Below are 16,422 nucleotides of genomic sequence, written 5' to 3'. Positions count from 1 at the left end.
AGGGAGGGGTTGGGTATAAAAGGGGATGTTCAAAGGGCTCGAGTCAGTTATGTTTAAGCTAAGGGAAGAAGACTGAAGACGTCTTAGATAGAGCCCTGGACTCCCCTAGTTCGATGTCCTTTTCAGGGCCGGACACGATTGAGCCAGCGGCGTGGTCCCGAAAGCCAGAGCCGGTGCTCTTGTAAGAGCTGGTCTGGAACTCCGGGTACCGGGCCCGACTTACCAGTGTCGGGCCAGTTAGCCTCCCCTAGCCCATTAGTGGAGGATTCGGGGCTAGGACAGAGTTAGCTAGGGGTGTATCCCGAGTTATACGGGTGAGGGGGCCGATACCCCCTCGAGTGTGTATATGCCCACTGTCGTATTGTGAAATAAATATACGTGTGCCTCAACCTCGGCGTCAAGCGTCCTCACCGGTACTTCACATAATCCAGCCTGCAGATTTAACCCAGGAGGTATCGTAGGCATGCCAGACTGAAAGTTTCTAATCGGCGCAGATGTTTCATTATGGGGGTCCACGTTTCGCAAGCGTAGAAAAGGGAGGGAATGACTGTGGCCGAGAAAACCCAACATTTTGTGTGGAGCGACAGACCATGTAGCTTCCACACATCATTGCACTTCTGATGAAAATATAATGCTGCTCAACTGATTCGGAGTGAGACCTCTCCTGTTAAACCAGAGCTGGTCATGAGCACACTGCCCAGGTATGGGAAACTCTCCACTCTCTCCACAACTGCTCCATCACCAATTGTGAGTTGTGGGGGTGGAGTGTCTGATGGCATAAAATACCCAGGCAGGTGCTGCCTGTTATTGGCACGCTCCAGGTTCAGCAGCAGCACCTCCAACTCCTCCTCTGAGTAAGCAGCAATTATCAAGTCATTGGTATACATAACGTGGTTGACCAATATGGAGCTATCTTTGGACCGCACCTGGGCATCAATCAGCCTCAGAAGGCTTTGTGAACTACGTGGTCGAAAAAGATGTTAAATAATGTTGGAGCCAGAGGACATCCCTGTCGCACCCCAAGGTGAACAGGAAAAGGCTCTGTCTCCCGGCCACTTAGCTTTACCTTGGCCAGCTCACCATCATGAAAGTCCTTAATGATCGTGAGCAGAGGGTCAGAGGGTCTAAAAGTGTGAAGAAGAACACAGAGCCCAGGCTGACTGATGGAATAGACCTTGACCAGGTCAATAAAGCAAATATGTTAGTCGTGTTGGAATTCCCTACACCTCTGCTGTATCAGACGGACAGAAAATATGGCATCTGTTCAGGACCGCCCTTTCCTGCAACCACATTGGGGCTCCGCAAGCCTCTCCTCAGCGTGCCTAGCAAGGCGATGTTGAGTAATCCTTGCCAGGACCTTTCCCGGCACACTGAGGAGTGAGATGCCCCTGTAGTTGTTACAGTCTGTGTGGTCCCCCTTCTTAAAGAGGGGGACCACCAGGGCATCTTTCCAATCCTGCGGAACCTGTCTAGTGGTCCAGATTTTAGGTATGATGTCATGTAGGGCAGTCTGTACACAAACGCCACTCTCAGCATTTCGCGTGGGTGATAATCTCTGGCCCGTGCCTTTCCTCGTCTCAGACTCTGGATCTCCTTCAGTACTTACTCAACAGATGGCACCTCAGCCAGCCACTCACAGGGGGTGACTTCTTCTTCCAATATTTCAGGCACCGCAGCCTCAGCAGGGTCATCCCCACTTTGTCGCACGATCTTTTCCATGTGGAGGGATTTCATCTCCCCCAGGACTTCACAAAAATGCTTAGCAAAATCTGCAAACCTGTTCCAGGGGGTCGGAGATTGGATTACCGTTCTTTCCCCTAATGATGGCGATAGGTGTGGCGCTGCAAGTTACTTTTTTGATGAAATTGAAGAGTGATTTGTGATCGCTGGCTGCTGAGGAAGACTCTAACTCCTCAGCAACCCGTAACCACCCCCTACCTTTCCTTCTCAAGAACCTCACTGCCTCGACCTAGACCACTATACTTCACTATACACTACACTATACACTACACTATACACGACACTATAAACTACACTACTGTACACTACACTATAAACTACACTACTATACACTGCACTACTATACACTACATTATACACTACACTATACACGACACTATAAACTACACTACTATACACTACACTATACACTACACTACTATATACTACACTACTATACACTACACTACTTTACACTAAACTACTATAAACTACACTATACACTACTATAAACTACACTATACACTACACTATACACTACACTGTATATGCATCTCTCACCTCCCCCACAGGATTTACAAAACCAGCCTAAGGAGGTGGTGGAGAGGGAGGTTCCCATGCTGCTGCAAAACCTCACCATGCAGACGAACCCTGTAGGGGGCAGGCTCACCCCCGACAGCATCCGCGCTGTGAGCGCCGCGCTGGGGCTGATCGCGATGGCGACCCAGAACAAGAGCATCGTCTTCGGCAAACAGGTGGCAGAGGTGAACCCCAGTGTGCCGTGGTGTAGTGTAGAGTGTAATGTAGTGTATAGTGTAGAGTGTAGTGTAGAGTGTAGTGTGTAGTGTATAGTGTGTAGTGTATAGTGTAGTGTAGAGTGTAGTGTAGAGTGTAGTGTAGAGTATAGTGTATAGTAGTGTATAGTGTAGTGTGTAGTGTATAGTGTATTGTATAGTGTAGTGGATAACAGTGTAGTGTGTAGTGTAGTGTGTAGTGTAGAGTGTAGTGTAGAGTGTAGTGTGTAGTGTAGTGTATAGTGTAGTGTGTAGTGTAAATGTAGTGTGTAGTGTAGTGTATAGTAGTGAAGTGTGTAGTGTAGTGTATAGTAGTGTAGTGTATAGTGTAGTGTGTAGTGTAGTGTAGAGTGTAGTTTATAGTAGTGTAGTGTATAGTAGTGTATAGTATAGTGTGTAGTGTGTAGTGTAGTGCAGAGTGTAGTGTAGAGTGTAGTTTATAGTAGTGTAGTCTTTAGTGTGTAGTGTAGTGTGTAGTGTAGTGTGTATTGTAGAGTGTAGTGCAGAGTGTAGTGTATAGTGTAGTGTAGAGTGTAGTGTAGAGTGTAGTGTATAGTAGTGTATAGTATAGTGTGTGGTGTTGTGTGTAGTGTAGTGTGTAGTATATAGTGTAGTGTATAGTAGTGTAGTGTATAGTGTAGTGTATATTAGTGTAGTGTATAAACGTAGTGTATAATAGTGTAGTGTATAGTGTAGTGTACTAGTAGTGTAGTGTAGTGTATAGTGTAGTGCATAGTGTAGTGTATAGTGTAGTGTATAGTGTAGTGGATAACAGTGTAGCGTGTAGTGTAGTGTGTAGTGTAGTGTGTAGTGTATAGTGTAGAGTGTAGTGTAGAGTGTAGTGTGTAGTGTATAGTGTAGTGTATAATGTAGTGTGTAGTGTAGTGTATAGTAGTGAAGTGTGTAGTGTAGTGTATAGTAGTGTAGTGTATAGTGTAGTGTGTAGTGTAGTGTAGAGTGTAGTGTAGAGTGTAGTTTATAGTAGTGTAGTCTTTAGTGTGTAGTGTAGTGTGTAGTGTAGTGTGTAGTGTAGAGTGTAGTGTAGAGTGTAGTGTGTAGTGTAGTGTAGAGTGTAGTGTAGAGTGTCGTGTAGAGTGTAGTGTACAGTAGTGTATAGTGTAGTGTGTAGTGTAGTGTGTAGTGTATAGTGTAGTGTATAGTGTAGTGGATAACAGTGTAGTGTGTAGTGTAGTGTATAGTGTACTGTGTAGTGTAGTGTATAGTAGTGTAGTGTGTAGTGTATAGTGTAGCGTGTAGTGTGTAGTGTAGGGTATAGTGTAGGGTATAGTGGAGTGTGTAGTGTAGTGTATAGTAGTGTAGTGTATAGTGTAGTGTGTAGTGTAGTGTGTAGTGTAGTGTATAGTAGTGTAGTGTATAACGTAGTGTATGATAGTGTAGTGTATAGTGTAGTGTATAGTAGTGTAGTGTATAGTGTAGTGCATAGTGTAGTGTATAGCGTAGTGTAGAGTGTAGTGCATAGTGTGGTGTATAGTGTATAGTAGTGTAGTGTATAGTGTAGTGTATAGTAGTGGAGTGTATAGTAGTGTAGTGTATAGTAGTGTAGTGTATAGTAGTGTAGTGTATAGTAGTGTAGTGTGTAGTGTAGTGTATGGTGTGTAGTGTAGTGTATAGTGTAGTGCATAGTGTGGTGTATAGTGTATAGTAGTGTAGTGTATAGTGTAGTGTATAGTAGTGGAGTGTATAGTAGTGTAGTGTATAGTAGTGTAGTGTATAGTGTAGTGTATAGTAGTGTAGTGTGTAGTGTAGTGTATAGTGTAGTGTATAGTGTAGTGTATAGTGTAGTGTATAGTAGTGTAGTGTATAGTGTATAGTAGTGTAGTGTATAGTAGTGTAGTGTACAGTGACTCTCCCCGCCGTGCCACCTCTCGACAGAGCTTCCTAGTCACGGCCAGCAACCTGCTGGCGATGAGCAACTTGGACTCCTGGAAGTCGCTGCAGACGCTGAACGAGTCGGACAGCTCCGACCTCCTCGGCACCGTGGAGACTTTCGTGACGAGGATGAACACCACGAGCCTCGCCACGGGCACACGTGAGCATGTGGGCGGGTGTGGGCGGGTGTGAGGGTGGATGAAGATACTGGGATATACGGAGCGACACGGGGAGATACACTGGGGAGACAGGGGGGTGACATGGGGGAGTCAACGGGAGTCATCGGGAGAGACACGGGGAAATATCGGGATATACGGGGAGCCATTAGGGGAGACACAGGGGAGACATGAGGAGACACGGGGCGACATTGGGAGACACTGGGAGACACTGGGAGACACTGGGAGACACTGGGAGACAAGAGGAGACACTGGGAGAGACACTAGGAGAAAGCAGGAGAGACTGGGAGACATGAGGAGACACTGGGAGACACTGGGAGACAGGGGGAAATACTGGGAGACAGGGGGAGACACTGGGAGATAGGGGGAGACACTGGGAGACACGGGGAGACACTGGGAGACACTGGGAAACAGGGGGAGACAGGGGAGACACTAAGAGACACTGGGAGACACTGGGAGACACGAGGAGACATTGGGAGAGACACGGGGAGACACTGGGAGACACTTGGGGAGACACGGGGAGACACTGGGAGACACTGGGAGACACTGGGAGAAAGCAGGAGAGACTGGGAGACATGAGGAGACACTGGGAAATACTTGGAGATCGGGGGAGACACTGGGAGACACGGGGAGACACTGGGAGACACTGGGAAACAGGGGGTGACAGGGGAGACATTGAGACACACTGGGAGACACTGGGAGACACGAGGAGACACTGGGAGAGACACGGGGAGACAGGGGGAGACACTGGGAGACATTGGGAAACAGGGGGAGACAGGGGAGACACTGAGAGACACGGGGAGACACTGGGAGACACTGGGAGACAGGGGGAGACATTGGGAGACAGGGGGAGACATTGGGAAACACTGGGAGACACGGGGAGACACTGGGAGACAGCGAGAGAGACTGGGAGACATGAGGAGACACTGGGAGACAGGGGGAGAAATGCGGAGGCACAGATTACAGCCACATACACTGGGAGACACTGAGAGACACTAAGAGACACTGGGATACACTAAGAGACACGGGGAGACACGGGGAGACACGCGTTGAATCAGGGAGATGCTGGACGGCACCAGGAGAAAAATTCCCTCGACCAAGGTGAGAGAGAGAGAGACGCAAACTCCAAATACGCAACAGGCGTCAGGGTCCGGGATCGAACCCACGACCTCCTGCGTGCCAGGGTAGGTAGTTAATATATCTTCGCCACCGTGGTGTTCGGGTCCGAGAACGAACCCACGACCTGCTGTAAACCAGGCGATGTAATGACCATCTCAACATCAAACCCACGACCTCCTGTAAACCAGGTGATGTCGTCACCATCTCAACATCGAACCCACGACCTCCTGTAAACCAGGTGATATCGTCACCATCTCAACATCGAACCCACGACCTCCTGTAAACCAGGCGATGTCGTCACCATCTCAACAATGAACCCACGACCTCCTGTAAACCAGGTGATGTTGTCACCATCTCAACATCGAACCCACGACCTCCTGTAAACCAGGTGATGTCACCATCTCAACATTGAACCCACGACCTCCTGTAAACTAGGCGATGTCGTCACCATCTCAACATCGAACCCACGACCTCCTGCGTACCAGGCGAGGCAGTCACCATCTCCTGCACGTTCCCCCCCCCTTCCCTCTCCTCCCGCTCACCGATTTCCCTCCACCCCGAAGGTGCCGGTGCTGACGTCCCGTCGCCGTTCAACATCACCAGCGCCAACGTGCGGCTGCTGGGCACCGTCCTCGCCAGGGCCGGCGCCGCCCAGGGAGGCAACTACTCCAAGGTGTTCGCGGGCGACGGAGTCGCCGGGGAGACTGCAGTGACGATCGGTGAGGAGCAGCTGAACAACGTCGCCAACGACCGCGGCGGCGGCGGTGGCACCTACGTCGTGAGCATGCTCTTCACGTGAGTCGCTCGCTCACTCATCCACTCACTCGCTCAGCCACTCATTCGCTCAGCCACTCACTCACTCAGCCACCCACTCACTCACTCAGCCACTCGGCCACTCACTCACCCACCCACTCACTCAGACACTCACTCACCCACCCACTCACTCACCAACGTACTCACTCAGCCACTGACTCAGCCACTCACTCAGCCCCTCACTCAGCCACTCAGCCACTCACCCACCCACTCACTCACTCACCCACTCACTCACCCACTCACTTACTCAGCCACTCACTCACTCAGTCACTCACTCACCCACTTACTCACTTACTTAGCCATTCACTCACTCACTCAGCCACTTACCCACTCACTCACGCACACTCAGCCACTCACTCAGCCACTCACTCACTCAGCCACGTAGCTATCCACTCACTCACTCACGCACTCACTCACTCAGCTACTCGGCTACTCACTAACTCACTCTCCCACTCACTCAGCCACTCACTCGCTCAGCCACTCACTCACACACACACTTACCTACACACTCACCCACCCACTCAGCATTAACCACACAATGCGTATATTATATTATCCGAACCGGTAATGGGCATCCCCTAGGTCGACTCGGCCTCAAATGAGTACCTGGAGTTATGTGCAGTCAACATCGCCATTGGGGAGGCAAAGGCGGGCGGGCGTGGTGTTGGCCACCCCACCCCCTCGTGTGCTGTGCCGGCCTTCATAGGTGCTGATCGCTGACAGCATTTGCCCCTTCAGTCTGCTAAAGCTATATGAGGGATTTTTGTCTTTGTATGTGTATGTGGTTCTGTGTGTGTGTGTCGGTCTCTGTCTGTGTGTGGGTCTGCGTGTGGTGTGTGGGCCTGTCTGTGTGTGGGCCTGTCTGTATGTGGGTCTGTGTGTGTGTGTCTGTGTGTGTGTGGGTCTGTGTGTGTGGGTCTGTGTGTGTGGGTCTGTGTGTGTGGGTCTGTGTGTGTGGGTCTGTGTGTGTGTATGTGTGTGGGTCTGTGTGTGTGTGTGGATCTATGTGTGTGTGGGTCTGTGTGTGTGTGTATTGGTCTCTGTGTGTGTGTGTAATGGGTTCCGGAGACACTTGTAGAGGTAACTTCTTTATTACAATACAACACTCCAACAGTCCTGATACTCTGTTACAGCCTAGGGACACAGCCTAGGGACACAGCCTCTTCCTAGCGTGCCTGACTCTGCCTACGCGCTGGGGTCCTCCGGCTACAATTACCCTAGGGGAGGCTACTTGACCCGACCCAGCCAAGGTGTGGGTCTGGACTCTGTCTTCCTCGGAACTCGCCCTTACAAGGACGTAGAGCAGGGAGTCCCAGAGTCCCACCACTGGCCCGCACAGCGTCCCGGCCCTTACAAGGACAAGCGGGACAAGGGGGTCCAGGGTCCAACGCTGGCTGGTCTTGGGTCTTGAGCTTCGACTGGCCCCGATCAGCTAGGGAGCGGCCCTTTCATCCCTCTTGCCCATCGAGGGTTGGGGTTGTGTGGGATTCCAGATACCCCACAGCCCCCCGTTGGTGGCGCCAAGGGGCTTAGCCAGCAGCCCCTCCCCTCTTGGGCTGGCACAGTGGCCCCTCCCCTGGGGGTCCGAGGTATCTGCAGATGGGCCCTGTCCACCACTGCCGGTAAGTGTGACCCATCTATGGCACTACATGTGTATGGGTCTGTGTGTATGTGTGTGTCTGTGTGTGTGTGTGTCTGTGTGTGTGTCTGTGTGTCTGTGTGTGGGATGGGTGGGCGGGGCGAGAAGGACCCTGGCTGAAGTCCTGCCCCTCCGGCTGACCCCCGAGCTGAACAGGCAGTGGCGCGGGCGGCGGCTCCGCTGGCTCCGTGGCGAGCCGGGCCGTGGGGAGCCACATCCTCAGCACCGTCGTGAGCAACCCGAGGAACTTGACGGGCGTCACGGACATCGTCCTGCGCTTCCCGCTCACGGTGGCCAACAATGGCAGCGGCAGCATCGTCCACTGCACCTTCTGGGACACAAAGGTGGGGAGGGTGGTGGTGGAGGTGGTGGGGGTGGTGTTGGTGTTGGTGGTGGTGGGGGTGGTGGTGGTGGGGGTGTTGGTGGTGGTGGGGGTGGTGGGGGTGCTGGTGGAGGTGGTGGTGGTCGTGTTGGTGGCGAAGGGGGTGGTGGTGGGGGTGGGGGTGGTGGTGGTGGTGGTGGTGGGGACGGTGGTGTTGGGGGTGGTGGTGGTGGTGGTGGGGGTGGTGGTGGTGGTGGGGGTGGTGGTGGTGGTGGTGGTGGTGGTGGAGTGGTGGGGGTGGTGGTGGTGGGGGTGGTGGTGGTGTTGGTGGTGGTGGTGGGGGTGGTGGTGGTGGTGGGGGTAATGCTGTTGGTGGGGGTGGGGGTGGTGGTGTTGGTGGTGGTGGTGGGTGGTGTGGGGGGCATGACGACACCCATGGTGCATGCTAGGTAGACGTTGACTACCTCGCCTGATACGCAGGAGGTCGTGGGTTCGATCCCGACCATGACGTCACCGTGTACCAGGCGAGATAGCCAACATCTCATAGCCAGCGTGGAGTGTCAGGGTACGTGGTCGAACCCACGACCTCCTGCGTACCAGGCGAGGTCGTCAACATATCCGAGCCACCCCGTTGGGCTCTCATAACGTTGCCGTGACTCAAGGCCCCCTGGCCCCGCCCCCCCTGGCCCCGCCCCCTCTGTCCTGCCCACCCCCCAGTATAACAATGGGCGGGGCGGCTGGTCCGGCGTGGGCTGCCAGCTGACGTCCACTGTCACTACCGGCAACGCGACGGCCTTCTCCTGCCGGTGCAACCACACCACCTCCTTCTCCATCCTCATCTCCCCCGGCGACGACCTCGTGGATGACACGACCCTCTCGATCGTCTCCTACGTCGGCGTCGGCATCTCGATGTTGTCCCTGGTGGCCGTCCTCGCCATCGAAGCCGTCACCTGGCGCCCGTCGGTGTCCACCGGCCGCGCCGGCCGGCGCTCCAACCGGCGCCTCCGCCACCTGATCCTGGTCAACGTGTGCACGTCGCTCCTCTTCGCCGACGTCTGGTTCATCGTGGCCGCCTCTCCCGACGCCCTCGGCAGCCCCACGCTCTGCACGGCTGCCGCCTTCTTCGTCCACCTCGGCTACCTCGCCCTCTTCTTCTGGATGCTCTGTGAAGGCCTCCTCCTCGTCTACGTCGTCGTCGTCGTCTTCGAACGCTTCGCCGCCCGCAGCCTCTACGCCGCGGCGTTCGCCGTCGGCTACGGGGCTCCCGCGGTCATCGCCGCAGCCGCCGTAGCGGCGACGTACCCCCGCGGGGCCTACCTGCGCGACGGAGCCTGCTGGCTCGACTGGGAGCACGGCAGGACGCTGTTCGCGTTCGTGGCACCGGCCTTCGCCGTGCTCACCGCCAACCTCGTCGCGCTCGCGGTCGTCCTGGCCAAGATTTCGCGGAAGAGGTCCGCGGTCGTCTCGGGGAGCCCCGACGTGAACGTCCGGCTGATCGCTCGGAGCATCGGGGTGCTCACGCCGCTGCTCGGAGTCACGTGGGGGCTCGGGATCTTCGCGTTCAGCGCCGAGGGCAGGGCCAGCCACGCACTGCACTACCTCTTCGCCATCCTCAACTCGCTGCAGGTGCGGGGCGAGCGAGCACGGGGAAGTTGTTGTTGTAGGTTGTTGTTGTTTGTTGTTGTTGTTGTTGTCGCATTGGGGATTGGGTCGCCGCGGGTGTGAACGTCTGCGTCCCGAAACCCCCTCCAACGAACGGCGCTGCCAGTAAGGTCTGTCATGTAAACAACGCGCCAATTAGTTACTAGTGTAGTGTAGCGTGTATTGTAGTGTGTAGTGTAGTGTATAGTAATGTAGCATACATTAGTGTAGTGTATAGTAGTGTAGTGTAGCGTATAGTGTAGTGTGTATAGTAGTGTAGTGTATAGTAGTGTAGTGTATAGTGTAGTGTATAGTATAGTAGTGTCGTGTATATTGTAGTGTATAGTAGTGTAGTGTATAGTATAGTAGTGTAGCATATAGTGTAGCGTATAGTAGTGTAGTGTATAGTGTAGTGTATTGTAGTGTAGTTTATAGTGTAGTGTGTATAGTAGTGTAGTGTATAGTATAGTAGTGTAGCTTATAGTGTAGTGTGTATAGCAGTGCAGTGTATTGTGTAGTGCATAGCGTAGTATATTGTAGTGTAGTGTATAGTAGTGTAGTGTAGTGTATAGTGTAGGGTATAGTGCAGTCTGTTGTAGTGTAGTGTATAGTGTAGTGTACTACTTCAGCCCACCAGTGTATTGGAGAGTAAATCCACAAGATTTACAATGTGAGTAGTACTGTGACGTTTCGCTCGTAATGACATTGCATGGTATGGAGGAGGTCGTGGGTTCGATCCTGATCCTAACACCACGGTGGCTAGGAGATGTTAACTACCTTGCCTGGTGTACAGGAGGTCGTGGGTTCGATCCCGGACCCAAAAGCCCAAGGTGGCTAGGAGATGTTAACTACCTCGCCTGGTATGCAGGATGTCCCTGGGACGAACCCCCTAGTGTGCCACAGTTCCAGCCTTCGTAGGCGCTGCTAACAGCACATGATGTGACTCGTTTAGAGGATTTGGGAGTTATAAGTCTCTGTGGATCTGTATGAGTCTCTGGATCTGTGTTGGTCTATTGGTCTCTCTGGGTTTCTGTGGGTCTCTGTGGTTCTCTGTGGTTCTATGGTTTTCTGTGTATCTATGGGTCTCTGTAGGTTTCTGTGTGTCTCTGTGGATCTCCGTGGTTCTATATGGTTCTATATGAGTCTATGGGTCTATTGGTCTGTATGTTAATGGGTCTCTGTAGGTATATGTGGGTGTCTATTGGTCTCTGAGGGTCTATGGGGGTCTGTCGGGTTTCTATGAGTCTCTATGAGTATGGGTCTCTATGCGTTTAGGTTATTGGGCTGCTGCTATGAATGTCCATGTGACTATGATGTTGATGATGATGACATCAGCCACGTGATGTTGATGATGATGACATCAGCCACGTGATGTTGATGATGATGACATCAGCCACGTGATCGAGCTGCTGTCATGTTGTGATGGCCAGGTGGCTTCTGACAAAGGGTCACACAGCAGCTTAGTGGGGCATAACACCTGGTGACTAGGGGTCGGCACGGTTTGAACCGACTCAAACTGGTTTCAAATTGAGCAAACCAAACCAAACCAGCGACGACTGAACCAAACCAAACCAAAACCAAACCAAACTAAGCTAAACCAAACCTCTTGAGTTGGCTTGAACCGAAAAGATGCGCGGCAAACAATATTCGCATTCAATACAAATATCAAGTGTATTAATCGCTAATTTCTACGCAGGCTTTCTTCATATTGAGATTCACTAGCAAGTACTGGACGACGATGTCGTCCACAGCCATCTCCTCAAGCTTGGCACGCCCAATGTCCTTGAACGCAGTGTGATAGTTCAATGGCAGTGAAACCCCAACACTAGGCAACATCCGCGCCCACGAGCGCACACACATCTCGGCCTTGAACGTGCACTTGTGCAGGTTTGGTCGGTCGAGAAAGGAGCGCTTGGCGGCCGAGTTTGCTCTCTCGGAGGGCACGGACGACGCCGGGATAGGCAAATAGTCGAGGGCCACGCGTCGTAGGCGCGGGTACTTGCCGCCGTACAGCTTCCACCACTCGACGACGTCCATGCTCAGGTCCTGAGTCGGCTCAAGCAGGAAGCGGTCGACCTCGGAGGCGGCGCCGTCGTGAGCGTTGGGCGCGTAGACCATGTCAAAGAGGATGTTAATGCCGCCACGCGGCGCCGCCTTCGGCGCCGCGTCCGTCGTCAACGCTGGGTAGCGCTGGTTGAGAATGTCCGTCATCATGTCCTTGATATTGCTGTACTCGGTGCTCGAGGCCGCGGGCTTGGGGTGGCGCAGGTCGAGAAAGCGGGCGACGCGGCTTGGTTCGGACGAGAGTAGGTCGCTGTACTTGACCATGTAGTCGGAGATGGTCACGGCGGCCGAGCTCACGACCACATGAGGACTCGGGCGGTGGGTCATGCAGTGGCTCAAGAGAGCCTCCTGCGCCGTGATGGCGTTCGAGATGGTGCAGTACTCCTCGGGGTCTCTTTGGGTCTATGTGGGGTCTCTATGGGTATGGGTCTCTGTGGGTCTATGTGGGTCTTTGTGGGTCTCTATGGGTCTCTGTGGGTCTGTAATAAAGAACTCGGACGCTCTCTCTGTCTCCGTGTCCTTTATTTGGGTTCTTATGCTTTTCCCTCACGGCACTCCCCTAGATACTCTTCGTTCGGCAGCCCCAGGCTGCTGTCGCTCACTTAGCCCACTTTCTCCCCTAGCAGACCCGCTGCTGAACTCCTCGTGCAGACCCCCGCTGCTCAACTCCCCTTTTGCAGACCCGCTGCTCTCTGCAGCCTCCTCGCTGCTCCTGCTGCTCCGGGGTCGGTCACCGTTGGCCGACGGTGCCGAACCTCGTGGTCCGTGTATGTGGCGATCTCGCCACTCTCTCTCTCACTCCCGCCCTGCGTGGCCTCACTCTTTCCCAGTCTCCGATCACTCCCTGTTCCTCCGTGCTCGGTCTCGCTGGCTGGCGGTGCCGAGTCTTACCGTGTGTGGCGATCTCGCCACTCCCCAACCTCAGCCCTGCGTGGCCTCTGTGGCGATCTCGCCACTCTCCAACCTCAGCCCTGCGTGGCCTCTGTGGCGATCTCGCCACTCTCTGTCTCCATCCCCAACTCTCTCTTCCACCCCGCTGGCTGGCGCCGTCATGAGCCCCTCAGCCACCAGGCTGAGGCACGGTGACCACCCAACGTGGTCTCCACTCTTCACTCCCCCGACTGCCCCAGATGGCTTCCTGTCTCCCCGCTATAACTTCTCCCCCACGTGACCCTGACTCCTCCCTCTCGGATCGTCATATCCGACCCGCCCATTTACGCCCGCATTACACCACCCTCCCCTGTAGAGAAAATTCCAGCCGTCCTCGGCTGAAACAGAACAAAATAATGCGGGCGAAGGCATCACAATCAGGAGTCCCCCAGACACAACGGAGATTATAACAACAACAACACAAGTAACGAAAGGGGAGGTATCAGGAACTGGAACAGAACACCGGCCTGTCCTCCGCGCAACAACAACAAGAATAAGAATGGCACAATGCACAACAACGGCAACTGACACGCAAGAACGGCCGACGCGCACAACCCAGGAATGTGGTGTTTTAGTGCGTGTCCATGTTGCAGTTCCATCCGCTCGGCTCAAGTCCAACGTCAAAGAGCAAGTGGTAGTGCAGGAATGACGAACGGGCGCCCAATTGCTCCTTCAAGTCCTCATCCAGTGAGCACACCAGGTAACACCCAGTGTGGCAGGCGCTGAAGATCTGTGACGAGAAGGAGAATCCAATCCCCTGAGGCACAGCACAACAACGCACATCCACATGTCGTACACGACAGCCACCCGGCCCCAGGGTAGTGGAGATGATGCAATTCCGGCCCGCTTAAGAAAACCCCCATAAATACCCAAATAGACGCGATGGATGCCCCAGTATTTAAATTTTAACAACATTATTTACAAGTGACAACAACAACAACAACAACAAAATTCCTACTCTTGCCCACCAGCAGTCCTCCCTTGAGGACTAGCACAGACATCGCACGTACACAGCATGTACCCACGGTCACTCTCAACAAAACCCCCAGTCGCACACCCTCGCGTGGAGAGAGCCACGCTCCCCAGCGGTAACGTTTAACTCGCCCTAACCCTCACCGTGGTCGTCAAACCACAGCAACATCCACTGATCATACTCTTGGCTAGTGCAATTTCGGGGATGAGCAGCACTCGGCCTTGCTCCTCCCTTACTATCCCATCAGCGATGGACACACACCAGCATCTTATAGTCTGACGCTGTATAGCCAAGGGAAGATCAATCCCTCGGCAAGGCCAGACACCAACGACCCTCCCCACGGGGCAATGTTCTCTTATAGAGTCAATAACGCCCTAACCCAGATCCCGTGAGCCCCCGGCACACCAGGTTCAGTCTGCCACCGCACAACTGAACCATGACTCCCCGAGCCATATGAGCACACGGCCCATTAGTTTGAGACATACCACGGAGGTTTCGCCTCCGGCTGTCAGGTCAGCCATCAGCATAGGCCGATGTGACCACAACTCGTGCATCACCCAATCAACAATGGCAGGCATAACAGATGGAATATTTGCCCCACCGAGGTTTTCCCCCGCGCTCAAAATGGCGGCCCCCTTCGCCAAGCGCGTTGTCGCAATATCTCGCGCGCACTCAAAATGGCGGCCCTTTGCGCAAAGCGCATTGTCGCCATACCCCGCGTGCGCGCAAAATGGCGGCCCAACGTGCGAACACGTGGCCAGTTTTCTCCGTGCGTGCACCCCAGCTGCCCTTTGCTGGGGGTCACAAGACGCATCCCCCGTCACGTTGTAAACAACCCCACCAACGATAGACGCACAGCCCCAGCTTGCTGCGCACAGCAGTCATATCGGGGAATTTTTAACCAATATTTTATCAAAACACATTGGTTACACACACCAACCCGCAAGCAACTCCTGGCTGCATGCAATCAACCGAATGAGCGACGCCACTTGGCGCCAATTTACGGTCCCATCGCCATTAACATCTGAGCCACCCACAAAGGCGTCATCGCGCACCCTCATTAAAAAAAAAAAAACTCAATTACCTATAATATACACGCAATCTCGTGTGCATAAACACCCATACAACCAAATTTTTGGGTCCCCCTCGAATTTGTTACCAATTCCCAAACAGGTACGCACAATTAATAACAATCCCAACCCCAATAGTCAACCAATGCATCGCACCCCATAACCGTACAGAACGGTGTAACAGCACATGCAGTCAGCATATCGCGATCACACGCGTACATTTAAGCACAATAGCAAGCAGATCTGCAGGCAACCAACACACCATTAATCCTGTCGTAACTTTGCAGCAACAACACAAATATTCTCTCTCTTGCAACAACCACATCGCACACAGCACCTCGCAGCACAATACACCAAAAAAATATATATTTTTCAATTAAGCCCATCGCACACGGTAACCCACGAGATGGTACAGCGCAGGATACCCGACGCTCCCGAGTTAATAATTAACTTCGCCATCAAGATAACAACTCCATGCCGCAGCGCACACACACTATTTGACACTCAGCAAGCACAACAGACTCTCCTTCCATCCTCAACACACACACATACACACTAATTGACACCGAGCAACAAGCAAATAGCGCGTTCATCCAGAACACACACACACACAGCCCGAACCGCGCTCCGCACGCTCGAGACATGACAAAAATCGCCCCCCGGCACACGAAAGATGGGTGAGGTGTGTGTTAAGGCCGGGTGCGTATCGTTACGACTCGCCCGGGGCTGCAGCAAGCAGAGGACGCAGTGTGGTAACTTGAGACGCCTCGCAGAACTCGAACGATGACTTGACTGCTCCGTTATCTCGCACCCGAGCCAGGACGGGAGAACTCCCGTCCCAGCAGCTGCAGCGTCGGCGTCCTCTTCCTCGCAGCTCCTCCTCGAAAAACAGCAGCTCACAGCAGGCTGCTCACCTCGCGGCACCTCCAGAGGGCAGCGCAAGGCTGCATCTTCCGCCGCGATGTTGAAGATGGCGGCGTCTTCCCGCCGCGGTGAAGACAAGATGGCGGCTTCCCGCCGTTTCTCCCCTGCCACGCCCAAGATGGCGTCTTCGTGCCGCGTGGCAGATGGCGCTGGCAGCGCAGGAAAGGCGGAGGCCTGCGGATCACCACCGGGCCTCCCCGACGCCGTCCTCGGCGTGGTGAGCTCACACAGTTGCGCCAGCACGATTTTCAAGGTCCCCATCTGCGCCGCCATCTGTCTCCATCGTAAGTTGGCGTCCTCCGGCGCAGACAGGTCCACCGACGCGGCGACATCTTGCTCACCCGGACC

General features: G+C 53.7%; 1 protein-coding gene across 1 annotated transcript in view; it reads left to right on the top strand.

Moving 5' to 3' along the window:
* LOC133339716 (adhesion G protein-coupled receptor F5-like) overlaps positions 1–16,422 on the top strand; it is a 35,287-nt gene that overhangs the window by 13,238 nt on the left and 5,627 nt on the right. Inside the window, exons 5-9 of the mRNA XM_061547868.1 lie at positions 2,292–2,483; positions 4,407–4,563; positions 6,262–6,493; positions 8,311–8,494; positions 9,190–10,098. Coding sequence (XP_061403852.1) covers positions 2,292–2,483; positions 4,407–4,563; positions 6,262–6,493; positions 8,311–8,494; positions 9,190–10,098 — 1,674 coding nt within the window. The remainder of the gene's footprint in view (positions 1–2,291; positions 2,484–4,406; positions 4,564–6,261; positions 6,494–8,310; positions 8,495–9,189; positions 10,099–16,422) is intronic.

Source organism: Lethenteron reissneri, unplaced genomic scaffold, assembly GCF_015708825.2.
Source record: "Lethenteron reissneri isolate LAM-NWPU_2019-01 unplaced genomic scaffold, ASM1570882v1 scaffold_213, whole genome shotgun sequence".
Taxonomy (NCBI): domain Eukaryota; kingdom Metazoa; phylum Chordata; class Hyperoartia; order Petromyzontiformes; family Petromyzontidae; genus Lethenteron; species Lethenteron reissneri.
Note: the sequence above shows the minus strand (reverse complement) of the source record. Positions and strands in the feature narration are given on the sequence as shown.